A 16,294-nucleotide genomic window follows, 5' to 3' on the forward strand; every position below is an offset into this window, starting at 1 on the left:
CAGCGCACAATATTCCTCTATTCTGCAATATCTGCTTTCATATACATTAGTGACCCTTCCTCCCGAGACTCCCCGCCTCATCCGCCAAGCCCATCATCGAATCACGCGCCCGACACTCCCCGCAACAAGTTCTACCCCAGGACATGATCTACACCCCGCATTATGTTTGTTTGCCTTCCCGCGAAAGAGGATGTTGGACCTTTATTGTCTCCACTACTTAAAACCATGGTTGCTCTCGTAAGCTTAATTCCTATCGTCAATCCTTCTTTGATCTTTTATCCAAGAAGAAGTGAGTGAATATGACGATACATGGCATGTTTCGGCGCATTGTGCGCAATGATGCTATCCGTGTTGACCCGCCGGAGATTTACAACTGGCGTGTCATTGCTCTGACAGCTTCGGTAGGATGCCCGTGGCCATAATCCGGGGATAGTGGACTAACATTTATAGGCGTGTTTTGCTGGAGCGCTGTTTGGAGTTGATGCTGGTATCATTGGTGGCGTGCTGGCTATGCCAGACTTCAAACGGTTTGTTTCAAAGCTGCCTTGTAATGGGACCCCTACTGACGCAGGCTGCACAGGGAGTTTGGTCTTGACACTCGGCCGAAAGAAGACGCAGCTGATCTAGCAGGAAACCTCGTCACGACAATGCAAGCTGGTGCAATCGCTGGAGCTCTCCTGTCCAGTCCATTCGCTGATCGCAAGGGTCGAAAACCAGCGCTGCTTCTTGTTGCGGTGACGGGTTTCGTCGGTGGTATCATGCAAGCCTTCTCTTACGGTCACCTCTCAGTCTTTTACATTGGACGGTAAGTTCCATGATATCAACCCCTGTACCACAAGTAGATATTAATGGCTTCAGATTCGTCGAAGGCCTCGGTCTCGGCGCAGGAACAATGCTCGCGCCAACATACGTCTCTGAAAACTCCCCACGTGCCATCCGCGGTTTTCTCGTAGGCTTCTTCCAACTCCTCCTCGTCCTTGGCGGCATGACAGCATATTTCATCAACTACGGCTCCCTTCTGCATCTCCCCGGCAAAGCAACATGGATGGTCCCCCTAGGATGCCAATCCATCTGTCCAGCATTACTCTTCTTCAGCATGCTCTTCTGCCCTGAATCACCACGTTGGCTAGCTTCGCGAGATCAGTGGGAGAAGGCTGGAGCTGTATTGTCAGATGTGAGGAAATTGCCGGTGGACCATGCGTATATTCAGCAGGAACTGTTGGAGCTGAAGACGCAGATTGATCAGGAGAGAGAGATCATGCAGGATACGGGGTTTTGGGCGATTCAGAAGGAGTGCTGGACTTTGTCTTGGAATAGGAAGAGAGCGCTTTTGACGGTGGCTATTGTTACCCTTGGGCAGTGGACTGGCGTGAGTTGCTCCTACAGCTACTTGATCTGGACGAATGGTTGCTGACGAAGTGTAGACTGGTGCTATCAACTACTACGCACCTACAGTAAGTCGACTTTCAAGGCTCCCGAGGTTTGCACTAATGGGTGATAGATCTTCAGTGGATTGGGTCTTAGCAGTACAACAACAGCACTGTTCGCACAAGGAGTAAGAATCTTTACCGCTTCCTCCCTCGTCACTTACTGACACCAAATATCAAGATCTACGGCGTCGTCAAAGTCGTCACATGCTTGATCTTCATCTTCTTCCTCGCCGATTCCCTCGGCCGTCGCAAGTCATTCATGTTCGGCGGTGCAATCCAAGCGTTCTGCATGTTCTTTGTCGGCTTTGTATGGAATTCGTTCCACCTCTTGACTTCCGCTGACGTTGCTAGTATCTCCGCTTCGGCCCTGAGCCTGGAGAGGGGGATCATCCTCCTCCCGCGGGTATCGCTGCTCTGGCTATGATATACATCTTTGCTGCGGCTTTCAACATGAGTTGGGGCCCTGTTTGTGAGTTCCTCCGGCTCTGGTGCTCCGACCATTGTACTAATTCTCATAGCATGGATCTATGTCTCTGAAATTCCAACGAATCGACTCCGTGCATACAACGTTGCCCTCGCTTCATTTACTCACTGGGTGCATAACCTTGCAGTATCAAAGTCAACGCCAGTCATGCTTCTACACGATCCATGGAGAGCGTACTTCATCTTTGGGTCGTTCAACCTATTCATGGCGATTGCTGCATACTGGATTCCAGAGACCAAGGGCGTAAGTTCCTCCTCCCTGCATATACTCACCCAGATTCTGACTCGAGTGATTCACAGATCTCACTGGAACGTATGGATGAAGTTTTTGGTGTCGCGGACTTTTCCAATGTCGAGGATGTCGGCATCGCAGCACGTCGCGCAAAACGAATCGATGACGAAGACGTGGAAGACATCCAAGCCCCCGGCAAGTCCTAATTACATCTCTGAAAAGTAGCGAGAGAATAGAGTTTGAGGACTGGATTGTGATATAAACTCTGTTGGTTTCAGTAAAATGTTCAGCTTGCAACCCCTGCATCGTTCATTCGTAACAAAAAGCGCAACGAGATCCTATCATTTCCTTCTCCCTTGTAATATATACGCGAGACGAAATTTATGCGCTTCTCGTGTTCTGAAACATCTGTCTGTTGGTTGGCCCGAGCCGTTTTAGCCGATGTCTTTGATGAAGACGCGACGACATTTTGCCGTGTATCCGTGGGTCGATCTCAGGTCTTTTCTCCATATTTGGCCGAGATGCCGGATCAGCGGCAGAACTCACTAACGCATTCAATCAGGTTCGAGAAGTATAATCGTGCTCCAGTTTATACCAGGTTTTAGGTTCACTAAATGGATGATCCTTTGTGACGTGACTGCACCGTAGTCCTGTTGTCAGTTGTTGCGATGTGATATGACAGATCTGGACCAGCCCCTTCACATTTGATTGAACTGACGGTCAACGCCTGACTAGTTTGATAGCGACTATTGACTGCTATTTTCGTTAGGCGCAAACACATCATATCATTCTTTGGGCTATCTCCATTTGAAATTCTCGTATTGCATCAACTACCGCTTCGTTTACCCCTTATGCCTAAACCTGTTTCGGCAATTGACCGACACTAACAAAATCTGTCAATCAATAGTCTGACAAACATCAAACAACCGACACAGAATGTTCATGATTATCACAATAATAAAATTTGGTATCGAATTATCTCTGGTCAAAAGAACAAAGAGAAGCAGTATCTGTAGTCTAGTCCCCCTCCCCTAACGCCAACCCAAAAAATACACACCGCGCTATGCCGAAATACCCTGTCTATAATACTTGTATTCCACCGATGCCCCCTGACACATGTAATGATCTGCAATGAGATCTTTGGCCCGGACGTCCAGCCACCCAGCGGCTGCATCCTTGACGCCAAAGCCCAGCCATACCTCGTCGTCGAGATATCCGTGGTTCGACGGTGGGAACTCGGTCTGGTTTGTGTAGTACGACATGGAGCCCGTCCAGGAATAGCTGAGGTCCGATTCTCCGTGGTACGTGAGCTTCTTGCCGACGCTGATCATGCGGTACGGCGCTGCTGATTCGTACACTGCTATCCGGCGGTCATACCACGTAAACGAAGCGCCCGGGAAGTCTTGTCGGCGCTGCACGATGCCCATGAGAACGGTGTTTTGCTCATCGGGTTCGCATGCTCCGCGGTTGCACATTGTGACACTCAGCATAGGCGAGCTCTGGTGGACGTGGCTATCGTCGAGCATGACATCGTGGATACATGTCTTTCTCTTCTTGCCGTGCCAGGTCTTCCCCGGCTTTGCCGTTGGCGGGTATGGTTCTTCAACAGCCGATTCCTGGTCGTCAGCAGCGACGATGGGCTCAACGGGCTCCTCGGCGGATTTCCAACGGAATAATTGTCCCGGCTCAACCATCATCAAAAGCTCGGAGTCTGGACTAAAGGGGGATTGAACTAGCGCCCAGTTCTTCTCGCGCTGGTATCGAGGGTGATTTTCTTCGCCTGGTGCTGGTTCGCGAGCGAGGAGTGTTGGTTCGGCGAAGCGGATTGAGGGTAGGCGGGCTGCAAAGTTGGGACCGAGGGCTTGTTCCAGCTCAGGGAGGGCGGCGCGCACGTCAATGAGGAACTGGCCTTGGCACATTGTCTCATCGTTGACTTGGTGAGTGAAAATGAGAAGAGGCTCGCCGGCGCGAGTCCAGAATAGCTTCATGTCTTCTGGGCCGACGTACTTATCCATGTCGGGCTGTCTCTTGCAGTGATGTTCCGGTCCACCGAAGTCTTCCAGCAGCATTGTAGACCATTCACCGGTTCTGATGACCGGTCGGCCAAGGTAATTGGTGGTGAGGTTCGCAAAGGTGGCGACTTGACGAGCGATCTTGTACTTCTTGCCGTTGATTTCTTTTGCGACATGTGTCGTGCGCGCGATGACGAGAAAGTCATGAGTGGTATTAGCATCACGAGGCAGTTCGAGTATCGTTGGATTGAAAAGCTTGTGGCCAGTCTTTCTCGCATCGATCTTGTTATAAAAGCCCATGTTGTTCCGTAGACTGGTCAAGAGATGATAGTCGACATATGGTTTATCCTCAGCGTCGTCGCCACGGTCGAGGCGGAGATCGTAGTAGTCATCTTGAGTATTCGATTGATCCTTCTTCTTATCGTCATCGTCTTTGTGTTGGGGTCGTCGATGGAAAGGCTCCTTTGGTGATGTCTTCTGTGGGGGCTTGGAGCGGTTGGATTCTTCAGGTGGGGGTTGCTCCTCATAAAAGAAAGGCCGTTCTTGGACTGGTGTGAGTGAGAGACCGTCTGATATTTTGATGTGAAATATTGTGGTGAGAATAATGCAGAAGGTCAAAATGGCCACGAACGTTAGCACGCCGCGCAGCAAGTGGTTGTGAGACCGCATGGTGATATCATGAAGCCGTAGTGCAGTGCAGTGCAGTGCTGTGATGTTGAGATGAAGGAGAAAGTTAAGCGGCCAAAGCTTGAATGATATACGAGAGGGACTGTCGGACTGGGTCATACGAACCCACATCGTATTCCGTTTCGTCATAACACCCACCAAACCAAGGTCAAGGTTATAGTGGAGGTCAAGGTTCTGGGTCAAGGTTGTTTAGACGCCGCGTGGTCAAAGACTCAAGCTTTCGCCAAGCACTGTCAGTTCTGCCCTCTCCCTGTATCCCTGTATCCCTTGTAGTGAGTGCCCTGCAGGCCTAAATGCCCTGTACCATCCGATCTAACCGGGTCTCCGCAGTTCTCGGCCCTGCTACTGGATCTGCCGTAAAAAAGTGAAACCCCTCCTCCTTAGCCTCCCTATCTCGCACTCTGTTTAATCTGAAACATGATTCATACCGTAAAACAACTGCGACACCATTAATTATCCTTGCGTTCATCAGTGGCGGTTGGTAAAACGGCAACTAGCCGCTGGAATGCAAGCCCAGCTTCACTGTGCAGTGCTCAAAATAGAAGCGCGTCCAGTGGAATAACGCCATTGCAACGTGCCAGAAACATTCCCAGACGCCACAAAAAAGGTTTGGCACGCAGCTGAGCATGGCCTCTATCGAATTCCAGCTCCACTCAGCGAGCGAGTCAAGCCGCGCAAGCTCTTTATTGACATCACTTTCTTTTCGGCACGGCGATCCGCGGGGACCCCCATGCAATCAATTATAAACTGCCGACTTGCCGTGGGAAACTCGGAATTCTTGTCATACCTACTGCTGCTGTAAGCCTGTAAGGAGTAGGATAAGCCCCGTTTGCTTTGATTGCGTGGAACAAGATGTCGCACAATACAGCTGGTGAGACGTATCCTTGAAACCAGGCAGAGGTGATAGATTGGACGGGGGCGGAGTTTCTGTGAGTAATGTGATATCGAAGCGATGCAATGCGCCTATTTTTCTTGGCGACACACGATTTGTGACATGGACGTGAACGATGGATCGGACAAAACATTTGCGCCTGTATCCTGCTGGCTTGCGCCGTATTGGAGATGTACAATATGTGGAAATAACACGCCGTACATTCTGCTGGCTCAATGACGCGCATCCAATGCTTCGATTTTTATCTCAGTCATTGGCAAACGCCTCCAATCTCACGAATTGATGACTTAAAATAGCTGCAACGTTGGCAACGTCGTTGGTTCCGTCACTTTCAAATACGGACTTGATCGTGCCACTTGAGCGCTAGCCACCGTTGACTATTGACGATGGCTTCGGCTAATACCCAATACAGAATGACAGCCGCTTCTTGAAGACCCTTATCTCTGAAGAATCATACTCAGCCTTCGATGATGCAGCTTCAACATCCAACATTCTGCAACGTTGCTCTTGAGATCTGACAGACCGGGTATCTCCTCTTGCAGCACCTGTCAACGTCGCAACCGGACATTTCGAACACGATAAAGTCAGCGCTAGTATCTTTCAAGCCGCATCGGCTATCCCGTCCGTTGCGGCTGCAAGCTATCTGAAGGTTTTGCTTAGGGTCTTGGCAAAAAAGAACGAGACTGGGGCCAGGGTGAGCTTTATTTTTATTTTTATTTTTATTTTTATTTTTATTTTTATTCCACTTAGCATTTGTGACTTGCAGTCTCATAAGGCAGGATACGAGAAAGCACGGATTGTTTCCGTGGTGTTCTGATTAAACTGTCAGCAGTTCGTATACGAGCATCACGAGTTCAAAACGTGCCATTCAACGACAAGGTACCCAATCTGGGGAAGGACTCGCTTGCAGCACCCGGACAAAAGGATTCAACTGAATTGTAACTGATCCATGATCAGATCATCCCATCAGCTCATGACATTTGATAGTGAGGATGAAGGGTAAAAAGATGACTTGGGAAAAAGGAAGCGGATAATGGTGGATTTAAACCACCTATCTTGGACGAACAGGGAATCGAACCCTGGACCACTCCCAGAAGGACGTCTCTTAAGAGAAAACATGCTAAGGGAGTATTATACCACTAAACCATTCGCCCGCAACGACTTATGATTGGATGAGAGGAGCTGGACAATTTCAGAACATGGAGATTGTTTATGCGCTGCGCGCCGTTTTTCACAGTGATTCCATGTCATTTGGCTTCCATAAGCAAGCGCAACGAGAAGAATTTAATTCAATGTCTCTTATATAATCTTCTTCACAATTTGCCAACATTTCCCGAGATCCCTTGGGAGGACAGGGCGCTAGAGTACAAAGTTCCTGACAAGTCCAGGGTAAGCTCGCCAGATCAGTTTGGTCTGTCCAGTCGATATATCATTTTGGCAGTATTGAAATACGCCTCATACTCAATATCATCCTCCGTATCGTCCAAATCATAATGATAATGACCTCCAGCATTTTTCCCGTCTGCAGCGTAGCAATGCGTATGCTCAATCCGTAAGCCCATCTTTCCTCCAGGATCAGCTGAATGCAACACCGATAAACAAAGCATTGGTGCGTCAAAGTTGTGGAAGGTCAACCAATTATCCACATCTTTACGATGGTCAAATGGCAAATCTTTCTCGGCTGGGAAGTCAGGCATGATATGGTATTTTGCCTTGCCGTTCTTGACCAAGAAGAGTCCACCGAGACTGACGGTCTGCGAATCGCTGTATGCTTGATGGAGACCTTTTCGGATACACTCTGCAAAACTTCTCTCAGAGCCTGTTCTCTTCCGAGCTGTAATCTTGATCACTGGTCCCGGATTGCCTGAGGAGCCGAATAAGTTGATCATCAAGGCGCAGTCCAAAGAAGGACTCTTCTCGACATGGACAGCGCTTGTCTCCTTGTCGATCTTTGCATAACGACTCTCATTCTTGACACTCTCAAAGCTGCCTTGCCAGCCAATATTTGGCGCAAGCTCACAGTTCTGCCCAACGACAGGATGCGGGCCAGCTCCAGCACCGAGTAATCCCCCCTTCGCGGGATCCATATCCATAGCCTCCGCAAGCTCAGCCATGGACCAAACATAATCCATCTTGGGGCGCGGGAATAAATTCGGTTGACCTCCTACATCTGCTATCTTCTCATCCCCTGATAACCCCTGAGTAGCTAGATGATAGGGCGCTTGCCGAAGATCCGGGCAGGGCACGACACTCACTGTGGAGTGCTCATAATTGGCTGCCAAGGGGGCTTGAAGTTTAGCCGCCAATTCCTCCAAAGTTGGCGGAGATAAAGGATACTTTTCGATGCGCATGGTTAACCTTGGGGCTTGTGTTGATCTGCATAAAGATGAAATGATAACGCCGCTTCGGAAATGGCAACATCACAGCCTCATAGAACCAAAGCGGGGTCCGCGGAGCATAAACTCAAAATCGGTTCCAGGTAAAAAGACAAACTCAAAGTAATTGAAGTATTACGCGTCCATAACTTTATTATTCCACTGAATGTCACCAATGACGCACGTGGGATGGATGGATAGAAGATTAGAGGTGCTGAAGCATAATCTGCAAAAATGAAAGCCTCGCTAACGCTCGCAATCGAATATAGGAACAGCCCGATGCGGGGGTCGAACCCGCAACCTTGAGATCGCGTACTCGTAAGAGTCTCACGCTCTACCGATTGAGCTAACCGGGCGTGGCTCTTGATGATGTCTGTTGGATCTCTAAAATGAAGACTATGCAGCCAAACTCCACTCCCACTGACATTTACAGATCAGACCAGCTTCACGAGATACATTGCAGCTAAACCATATGGGTCAAAGGTAATCTCGTTGTTTTCTTCAAGTATTTTATCATTTATTGGCGAATAGCTAGCGTATGATACTTAAATCTGGTTGGTGCTAGTCGCCCAAACGGCCTCAGCCTCATCATCCTCACCCTTGTACAAGACAACATTTCCATCATCCTGTACAACGAGATAGACCTCATCACCCTGGCCACAAGTGTCAGAAGCCCAAACAGCTTCGTCGTCATGGGTACTGTGTAGCCCGTCAGCTCATGGGATATGCCTTCACGGGTCGTATACTTACTACAAGACAAAGTTGCCATCTTCTTGAAGATGGATGCCCTTGATGTCGTCGCGCTGGTCTTCTGTGTTCTGCCACACAAATTCACCTTCCCAGTAGATGGCGATCTTGCCGTCTTCTTGCATTCTGAATTCGTTACTGCCGCTGTCGCTGGTGAGGCTGTCACCTGGGTACAGCCAGTTGTCGTTGTCGAGTCTGCCCATTTTGAAGGTTGTTGAGAGTAGAAGAATTGGTAGGGAGAGAGAGAAGAAGCGTGTAGTGTGATGATGTGAGTTGTTTTGGATGATTGAAGAAGAGAACGGCGTCTTTATATACAACTCATCCCTCATCAACCCCGCACTCTCCTTCTCTTTCATTCTCTGAGGCTGTGTTCCAGTCTGGGACATGCATATGTGCCAAGCTTCAAAGTCGGAGGTTGAAGTTATCTTCACGAGAGGCCTCACAAGCCTCAACATCATACAATGCGGAGGAGTCGGCTATCTGATCACTCCCGCCCGCATTTTACCGCCTTGGCCTCCCACATATTATAGGGTGAATCCTAGCCAAGAACGGAAACGGCATCTTTTCTCCCAGCGGTTATGCACGTCCCAGTCTGGGCGAATTCAACAAGAGGCTTGGGTTACGAGATGATATCCCTTATTGCGCCACGTCGCCTGCATATTTCAGATCAGCGCCCTTCTTGGGATTTACTGGTAGCTGGAGTGTCTTAGCGCTGACACGTGAGTGGACCGGGATACTCGGCTTGCGCGTACGAAATGTCCAATGCACAGGGTTTTCTAAAATACTAATTAGTAAATTAGTATTTTTAGTATATTAAAATTTTCTTAGTATTAGTATACTAATACTAAATTTTTTTTAGTATTAGTATACTATTAGTATTTTTTTTTTAATATTAGTATACTATTAATATTTTTTTTTTAGTATTTATACTAATTAGTATTTTTTTTTAATATTTACTAATACTAAAAATCTTTAGTATTAGTATACTAATACTAAAAAAAATTTAGTATTAGTATACTAATATTAAAGTCTTTTTTCTTTAGTATTAATATACTAATATTAAGAAAATTTTAGTATTAGTATATTAATACTAAAGATTTTTTAATATATTAAAAATACTAATTTACTAATTTATATTTTAAATAAGCTATATATATTATAAAACAAAAGAATTTAAATATTATTTAAATCTTTTTTTACTTTTTTATAATACTATTAACTTTACTATTAATTAAATAATTTATAATATATTATAAGAAACTTTACTTTTTTATTTAAGCTTTATAAGCCTATTAAAGGCTAGTGCTTTTTAAATTAAGTAAAAAGTATATCTTATTTTTTTTTAAATTTTAATAATTTTTATAATAGTTATTTTATTATTATTAGGTCTAGCCCTCTTTAGGAAATTTAATACCTGCTTTTTAAAATATTTATATAAACCTTAGGATTTTTTATTTTAGGAACTCCTTTTTAATTAAAGACTTATTAGCTTTTTAATTATATAATATATATTATTAAATTCGGAAAAATTTACTTTATTTAATAGACCTACTTTTATCCTATAAATCATACCCTATACCTTATTATTTAGTAGTTATAACCTTTTATTTACTTAATACCTTTTCTTTTACCTTATTAGTTATTATAATATATCTTACTATTTATAGTAAATTTATTAGCTATTTTATTTAAGCCTTAATAGCTTTTATAAATATATAGCTTTAATATTATATTTAAAAGTAAATCTTTAAATAGTTTAATTATAGCTTTAAAGTTTTAAATATAATATATAAAATTAAACCCAAGTGTTCATTAGCTATATTTACCCTTAATTTATGTTCCTTATACTGCTCTACATTGCCTTACGACCTGATCTAATCTATTACTAACTTACCAAGCCAGCTTTAGCCCGCTAACATTTATAGTTTTTCCCCTAATACCAAAACCTTCATTTTATAATTTACCTTTTTACCCCTCTTTTCCCTTTCACTTCCTTTCCTTTACCTTACGATAGCCCTTAATTCCCGCGATACAACATTTACACTATCAATTCGACTACTTTAACCGCGCATTTTAACTCCATAAACTACACCCAGTATTAGCCATTGCCGCCGCCTAATCTAATAGCTATAATAAAGGCCTATTACTCTATTAATAGGTCCTGATCCTGCCTTAAGCAATTAGCTAGGTCTTCTAAGGCCCTCAATTCATTTATAATAGTTAGTATAATAGATGCATTTTATATATCTAGGAGCCTTACAGTACAATTAAAGATTGCAAGATTAACTTACTATATTAGCATTAATTTATTAATATGCGGCAGGTTTTTGCTTATAATATTTAGATATTAAAAGAAGGTATATAAATTAGGGATATTATTAATATTAAAATCGTTAATATTAGTTAGATTACTGTTTATATAGGCATTAACTGCTATAACAGGATAGTTATAGCTATTAATACTAATTACGCAGCGTAGCATCTTTAGATAGTCTTTGTAGTTTCTGGCTTATTTAGAATTAGGCCTTTAAGGTTAGAGCCTTAGTGTTAATTGCCTTAACCGGGTGATAATAGAGAAGGCCTTTAGCCTGCCAAGGCTAGGGAAAATATCTTTTTATACTTATAGATTAAGGCCACTTATTCAGTTAGATTATAAGGTTAAAGGCAGCGCTATATAACCTTAAGACTTGCTTTTAAAGTTATTGTATTTTTTGGCATTATATATAATGCCTTATATGTAATATGCTAAAAAATAAGTATTATATTATATTATTCTCATTATAAGACCTTATTAGCTATACCTTATGTATTGCTGCAGAGACATTTTATCTTTTTAATATAAAATTAAAATAATATTAAATATTATATATTAAATATTAAAAAACTATAATATAACTAAATTAAATTAAATTAAAAATATTAATTTTCCTTTTCTTTTTTTCTTATTACTATATTTTCTTCTTCTAAAGATATAATATTATTTTCTTCTTCTTTTTCCTATTTATATTCCTCTTCTATTTCAGTAATAGATTTATTTTAGCTTTTTAATAATATAAGCTTTTTTACTAAATTAAGATTAAGTCTATTTCTATTTTTAGTAATAATATTATTACTAATAAAAAAAGTAAACTCTATAGAAGCTAAAGTAATAAGAATAGCTAAATATCTTCTAGCTAAAATAGCTAATATAAGAAATTTATAACTATATCTTTCCTAGTAGCTTAAAGGACTTTCCTATATAATAATATTATTATTTTAATTTATTAAAAATATAAAATATCTTAAAATAAAAATTTACTTACTTCTCTTATAGATACTCTTTCTATAAGATATATAGAATATTCTTTAGAGGTTTTTATAGCTTTATTATATAAATCACTCTTAAAATCTAAGTTATTATTAGAAATAGGAAAGCTATTTAATTTTTCTAAGTTAGTAGAAAAGTTTACTTCAGTCTAAATACTAAAAAAAATTAGAAAAAAATTATATTATATAAATATTAAATAAAATACTTACTAAGAATATTTTACTTTAAATAAATTTAAAATATCTTTATAAATAGCCTTATAGTAATATAAAAGGCCACTTTCTTTAAAGTATATTAATTTAAACCTAAGGTCTAAAATAATACTAAAAAAATAAGACTTATATTCTTTTAAATCTCCTTTTTTAAGCTTTTTAGGAAAATATTTTTCTAGCTTTTTAATACTATAATTAGTAGCATTATATAAAGATAAATAAAAAGTATTCTATTTTAAATAATATTAGTAAATACTTTTTAATAAAAGAAAATTAATATATTACTTATTATAGCTATATTTTTAAACTGGCTTAAGGTATTATACTTAATTTTAACTTTTTCTAGCTTATTAAATATTTTATAAATAAATAATAAACTTAAGTTTAAAGTAATATATACCTAGCCTTATAATTTAATAGAAGGAGTTAAAAAAATAGAAAAAAGATCCTTTAATTTAATAATTAAAGGGAAATCTCTTTCTATACTTATTAAATTTTTTAATTCTTTATTTTTAGTATTTTTTAATAGAAATAAAATAGCTTCTTTTAAATCTATTAAGGAATTAAGTATATAATAAGTAAAATTCTAATAAGTTAAGTTATCTATAAATAAGTATTAGTAATTATAAATATATATATATATATATATATATATATATACTTTACCTAAAAATAGATTTTTTTTATTATATTTTAAAAGATTATTATCTTTAGCTTTTTTAATACCTTTTAAAAGAAGGGCTTTAGGCTCTTAGGAGTATTTTATAATAGTAATAAAATGCCTAATTTATAAAATTAAAGCTATAAAGTTAGTATTTTTTAAAAAGAATATATAATAATATAGTTTTTTAAACTTATAGCTATTAGAAAAAGAAGGGATTTTTAAAATAAAAGAATTATTATCTATATTTATTATATTTTTATTAATAAATATAGTTAAATCTTCTTTTATTTTTTTATTTAATAAAAACTCTTTTAATATATCTTATACTATAATATTTATAATATATATAATATAGCAGATATCTCCTTTAAAAGTATTATTTATAATATTTAAATAATATTTAGAAAAATACTTTATAAAAGTATTATTATTACTAGTATTATTTCTAGTAATACTATAAAAAAAGTTAATTATATATATATTTAAATATATCCGGGTGACGATGGAGAAGGCCTTCGGCCTGCCAAGGCCGGGGAAAACATCTTTTTATACTTGTGGATTGAGGCCACTTGTTCAGTTGGATCATAAGGTTAAAGGCAGCGCCGTATAACCTTAAGACTTGCTTTTAAAGTTATTGTGTTTTTTAGCGTTATATATAACGCCTTATATGTAATATGCTGAAAAATAAGCATTATATTGTGTTATTCTTATTATAAGACCTTATTAGCTATACCTTGCGTATTGCTGCAGAGACATTTTATCTTTTAATATTTAAATATATAAAAGAAATTATTTACCTAATAATAGATCCTAATTCTAAAGTATTATAAGAATTTAAAATATTATTAAATTCTTTAAATATATTAGATCTAGAGTGTTTTTCAGTTAGCTTTTTAAAGCCTATATAGTAAATAAATTAGTATTTTTTTAATAAAAATAATAATAAAGTATTACTTATTAAATAATATTTTAACTTAAAAGTTTTAGAAATAAATATTAAAATAATCCCTAAATAAGGGTCTTAATTACTAGTAGTTTATAAGTTAAAGGTTAAAGAAAAAGACCCTAAAGAATTAATATTCTCTAGAATTTCTTTTTCTAATATAGCCTTTTGCTTATTAAAGAAAATAGTTAAATTATCTCTAATATTAGACTTAGTAATTTTAGGGCTATTATTATTAAAATATTAATATAATATATATAAATAATATAAAAAAAAGCTTACTTATTATAATATTTTAATAAATTATTAAAAGATTTAGAATAAATAGTATTAAAGGAAATATTATTATTTATTAAAAATAATAATATCTTTTTAAAAGCTATATCTTTTAAAAAAGTAATAACTTTAGTATATTTAGATTTAGATAAATCTAAAGCTTCAGGATCTATAATATCCCTTTCTATATTTTATTAATTATTTCTTTAAATATTAAAATAAATATTAAAAAATACTTACTTCTTTTTAAATTAGGGTTTTTTTTACTTTTAGTATTATAAGCTATTTTAGGGTAATTACTTATATAATGCTTTATAAAGTTAGAAGACTAAAAACCTTCTATTTTTTCCTTTTTAATATAAGTATATCTATAAATAAATTAATATAAATATTATTAAATAATAAAAAAAAAGTATTAATAAATTATAAAATAATATAAATTATAAAATAAATAATAAGTAACTTATAAAGTATATTTAACTAATAAGAATTCTTTTTCTTTTTCCTTTTTAGGTAATATTTCTTTAGTAAATAACCCTTTATTAAAAATATAAATATTAGGGTTATATTTATCTCTTTTTTAAGGGGTAGGGTTATTTAAAAATATATAAGTTAATATTATATTATAATATAAAAATAAATAAATTAAATTATATTTATATTTACCTTTTAATTTAAGGATAAAAGAATTATCCCTAACTTCTATACTACTTTTAAGCTCTATAGTAAAGCTAGATTAAGTATTAAAGCTAGATTCTATTTTTATATATATATAACTTAGTAATAATATATATAAAAAGTTAAAAAAGCTAAAAAAAAGTTTAAAAATAATATAATAAAATTCTTTTAATTTTTTTTAAAAAAGTATAATTTTTAAAAGAGTTTTTTTTAAATAAAGCTTTTAAAAAAGGGTTTTTTAAAAGAGATTTTTAAAGAGGTTTTTTTTTAAAGAGATTTTTAAAGAGGTTTTTTTAAAAGAGATTTTTTAAAGAGGTTTTTTTAAAAGAGATTTTTAAAAAGATTTTTTTTTAAAGAGATTTTTAAAAAGAGATTTTTAAAAGAGTTTTTTTAAAGAATATTATTTTAAAAAAGCTTTATTAAAAGAGTTTTTTTTAATTTTAAGTTAATAAAAAAATAAATATAAATATATTTTTTTTAAAGATTTTTAAAAGTAACCTATATGTAATTAGTATTAAATTTTAAAATAAAAATACTTTTTTAAATCTTTAAAAAATAAATAACATAAAATGCATTTTAATATAAAAAATAATAATAATTCTAAAAAAAAAACGCTTAATAAAATCTATAAGTCTATAATTAATAGCCTTTTATAGAAAGAAAATCTCTTTTTTAAAGATAAATACCTATTAACTTATAAATTAAGGATATTATAAAGAGAAGGTAGAGGGCTTATAAAGCTTTAAATAGTAAATATAATATTACCTTACCTATTATCCCTAATAAAGGTAAGCTTTTTATAAAGAGAAGCTATAAGATTTTAAATATAATATTTTATAGCTATTATCCTTAACTTATAATACCCCTAATATATAAGCCTTCTAGGATTTTTTTTATTTCTTTAAAAAAGACCTAAAATAATTAATAATATATATATATAATAAAATAAAAATAAAAAGAAAATACTTAAAAGATATAAAAATATATACTTAATAAGTTTTTTTTATAATATATTTTTAAAATAAGAAAAATAAGATATTAAAAAAGCTAGTTAGTTATTTATTTTATTAGTTAGTTAGTTAGTTAGTTAGTTAATAATAGAAAAGGAAGTAGGTAAAAAAGGAATTCCTTTTCTCTTTTATAGATATTTTAAGTCTAGGAATAGGAATATAGGAATAGAAGTAGTACTAGTAAAATCAGTGAAATTCAGGTATTAAAATAATATATCTCTTGATCTCTTACTATTTCTTAATCTTAAAAAACTATACTTTAAAATTAAAGGAATAAATTTATAATCTTAAATAGATTATTATCCTGTTATACAGTATATACAGTGCTATTAATACTAATAGTTTT

General features: G+C 36.5%; 4 protein-coding genes and 2 non-coding genes across 6 annotated transcripts; 1 reads left to right on the forward strand and 5 right to left on the reverse strand.

Annotated features, from left to right (window-relative positions):
* Positions 1-299: 299 nt before the first annotated feature.
* J7337_013608 (uncharacterized protein) lies at positions 300-2,351 on the forward strand (the record flags this gene model as incomplete). The annotated part of the gene is made up of 9 exons (XM_044831091.1): positions 300-401; positions 451-527; positions 581-805; positions 859-1,369; positions 1,425-1,454; positions 1,609-1,737; positions 1,782-1,899; positions 1,949-2,157; positions 2,214-2,351. 9 exons carry the CDS (start codon positions 300-302, stop codon positions 2,349-2,351), a joined length of 1,539 nt encoding a protein of 512 aa, XP_044674366.1.
* An 855-nt stretch (positions 2,352-3,206) lies between these two features.
* J7337_013609 (uncharacterized protein) lies at positions 3,207-4,826 on the reverse strand (the record flags this gene model as incomplete). Its single annotated transcript, XM_044831092.1, has 1 exon — positions 3,207-4,826. The coding sequence occupies one exon, from the start codon at positions 4,824-4,826 to the stop codon at positions 3,207-3,209; it is 1,620 nt and encodes a 539-aa protein (XP_044674367.1).
* Positions 4,827-6,793: 1,967 nt separating this feature from the next.
* J7337_013610 lies at positions 6,794-6,890 on the reverse strand. Its single transcript has one exon. It is a non-coding gene; the product is annotated as a tRNA-Ala (tRNA).
* Positions 6,891-7,139: 249 nt separating this feature from the next.
* J7337_013611 (uncharacterized protein) lies at positions 7,140-7,868 on the reverse strand (the record flags this gene model as incomplete). The annotated part of the gene is made up of 1 exon (XM_044831093.1): positions 7,140-7,868. The coding sequence occupies one exon, from the start codon at positions 7,866-7,868 to the stop codon at positions 7,140-7,142; it is 729 nt and encodes a 242-aa protein (XP_044674368.1).
* A 516-nt stretch (positions 7,869-8,384) lies between these two features.
* J7337_013612 lies at positions 8,385-8,467 on the reverse strand. The gene has a single exon. It is a non-coding gene; the product is annotated as a tRNA-Lys (tRNA).
* A 189-nt stretch (positions 8,468-8,656) lies between these two features.
* Positions 8,657-9,061, reverse strand: J7337_013613 (uncharacterized protein; the record flags this gene model as incomplete). The annotated part of the gene is made up of 2 exons (XM_044831094.1): positions 8,657-8,810; positions 8,862-9,061. 2 exons carry the CDS (start codon positions 9,059-9,061, stop codon positions 8,657-8,659), a joined length of 354 nt encoding a protein of 117 aa, XP_044674369.1.
* Between the last annotated feature and the right edge of the window lie 7,233 nt (positions 9,062-16,294).

The sequence above is a fragment of the Fusarium musae genome, chromosome 11 (assembly GCF_019915245.1).
Source record: "Fusarium musae strain F31 chromosome 11, whole genome shotgun sequence".
Lineage (NCBI taxonomy): Eukaryota > Fungi > Ascomycota > Sordariomycetes > Hypocreales > Nectriaceae > Fusarium > Fusarium musae.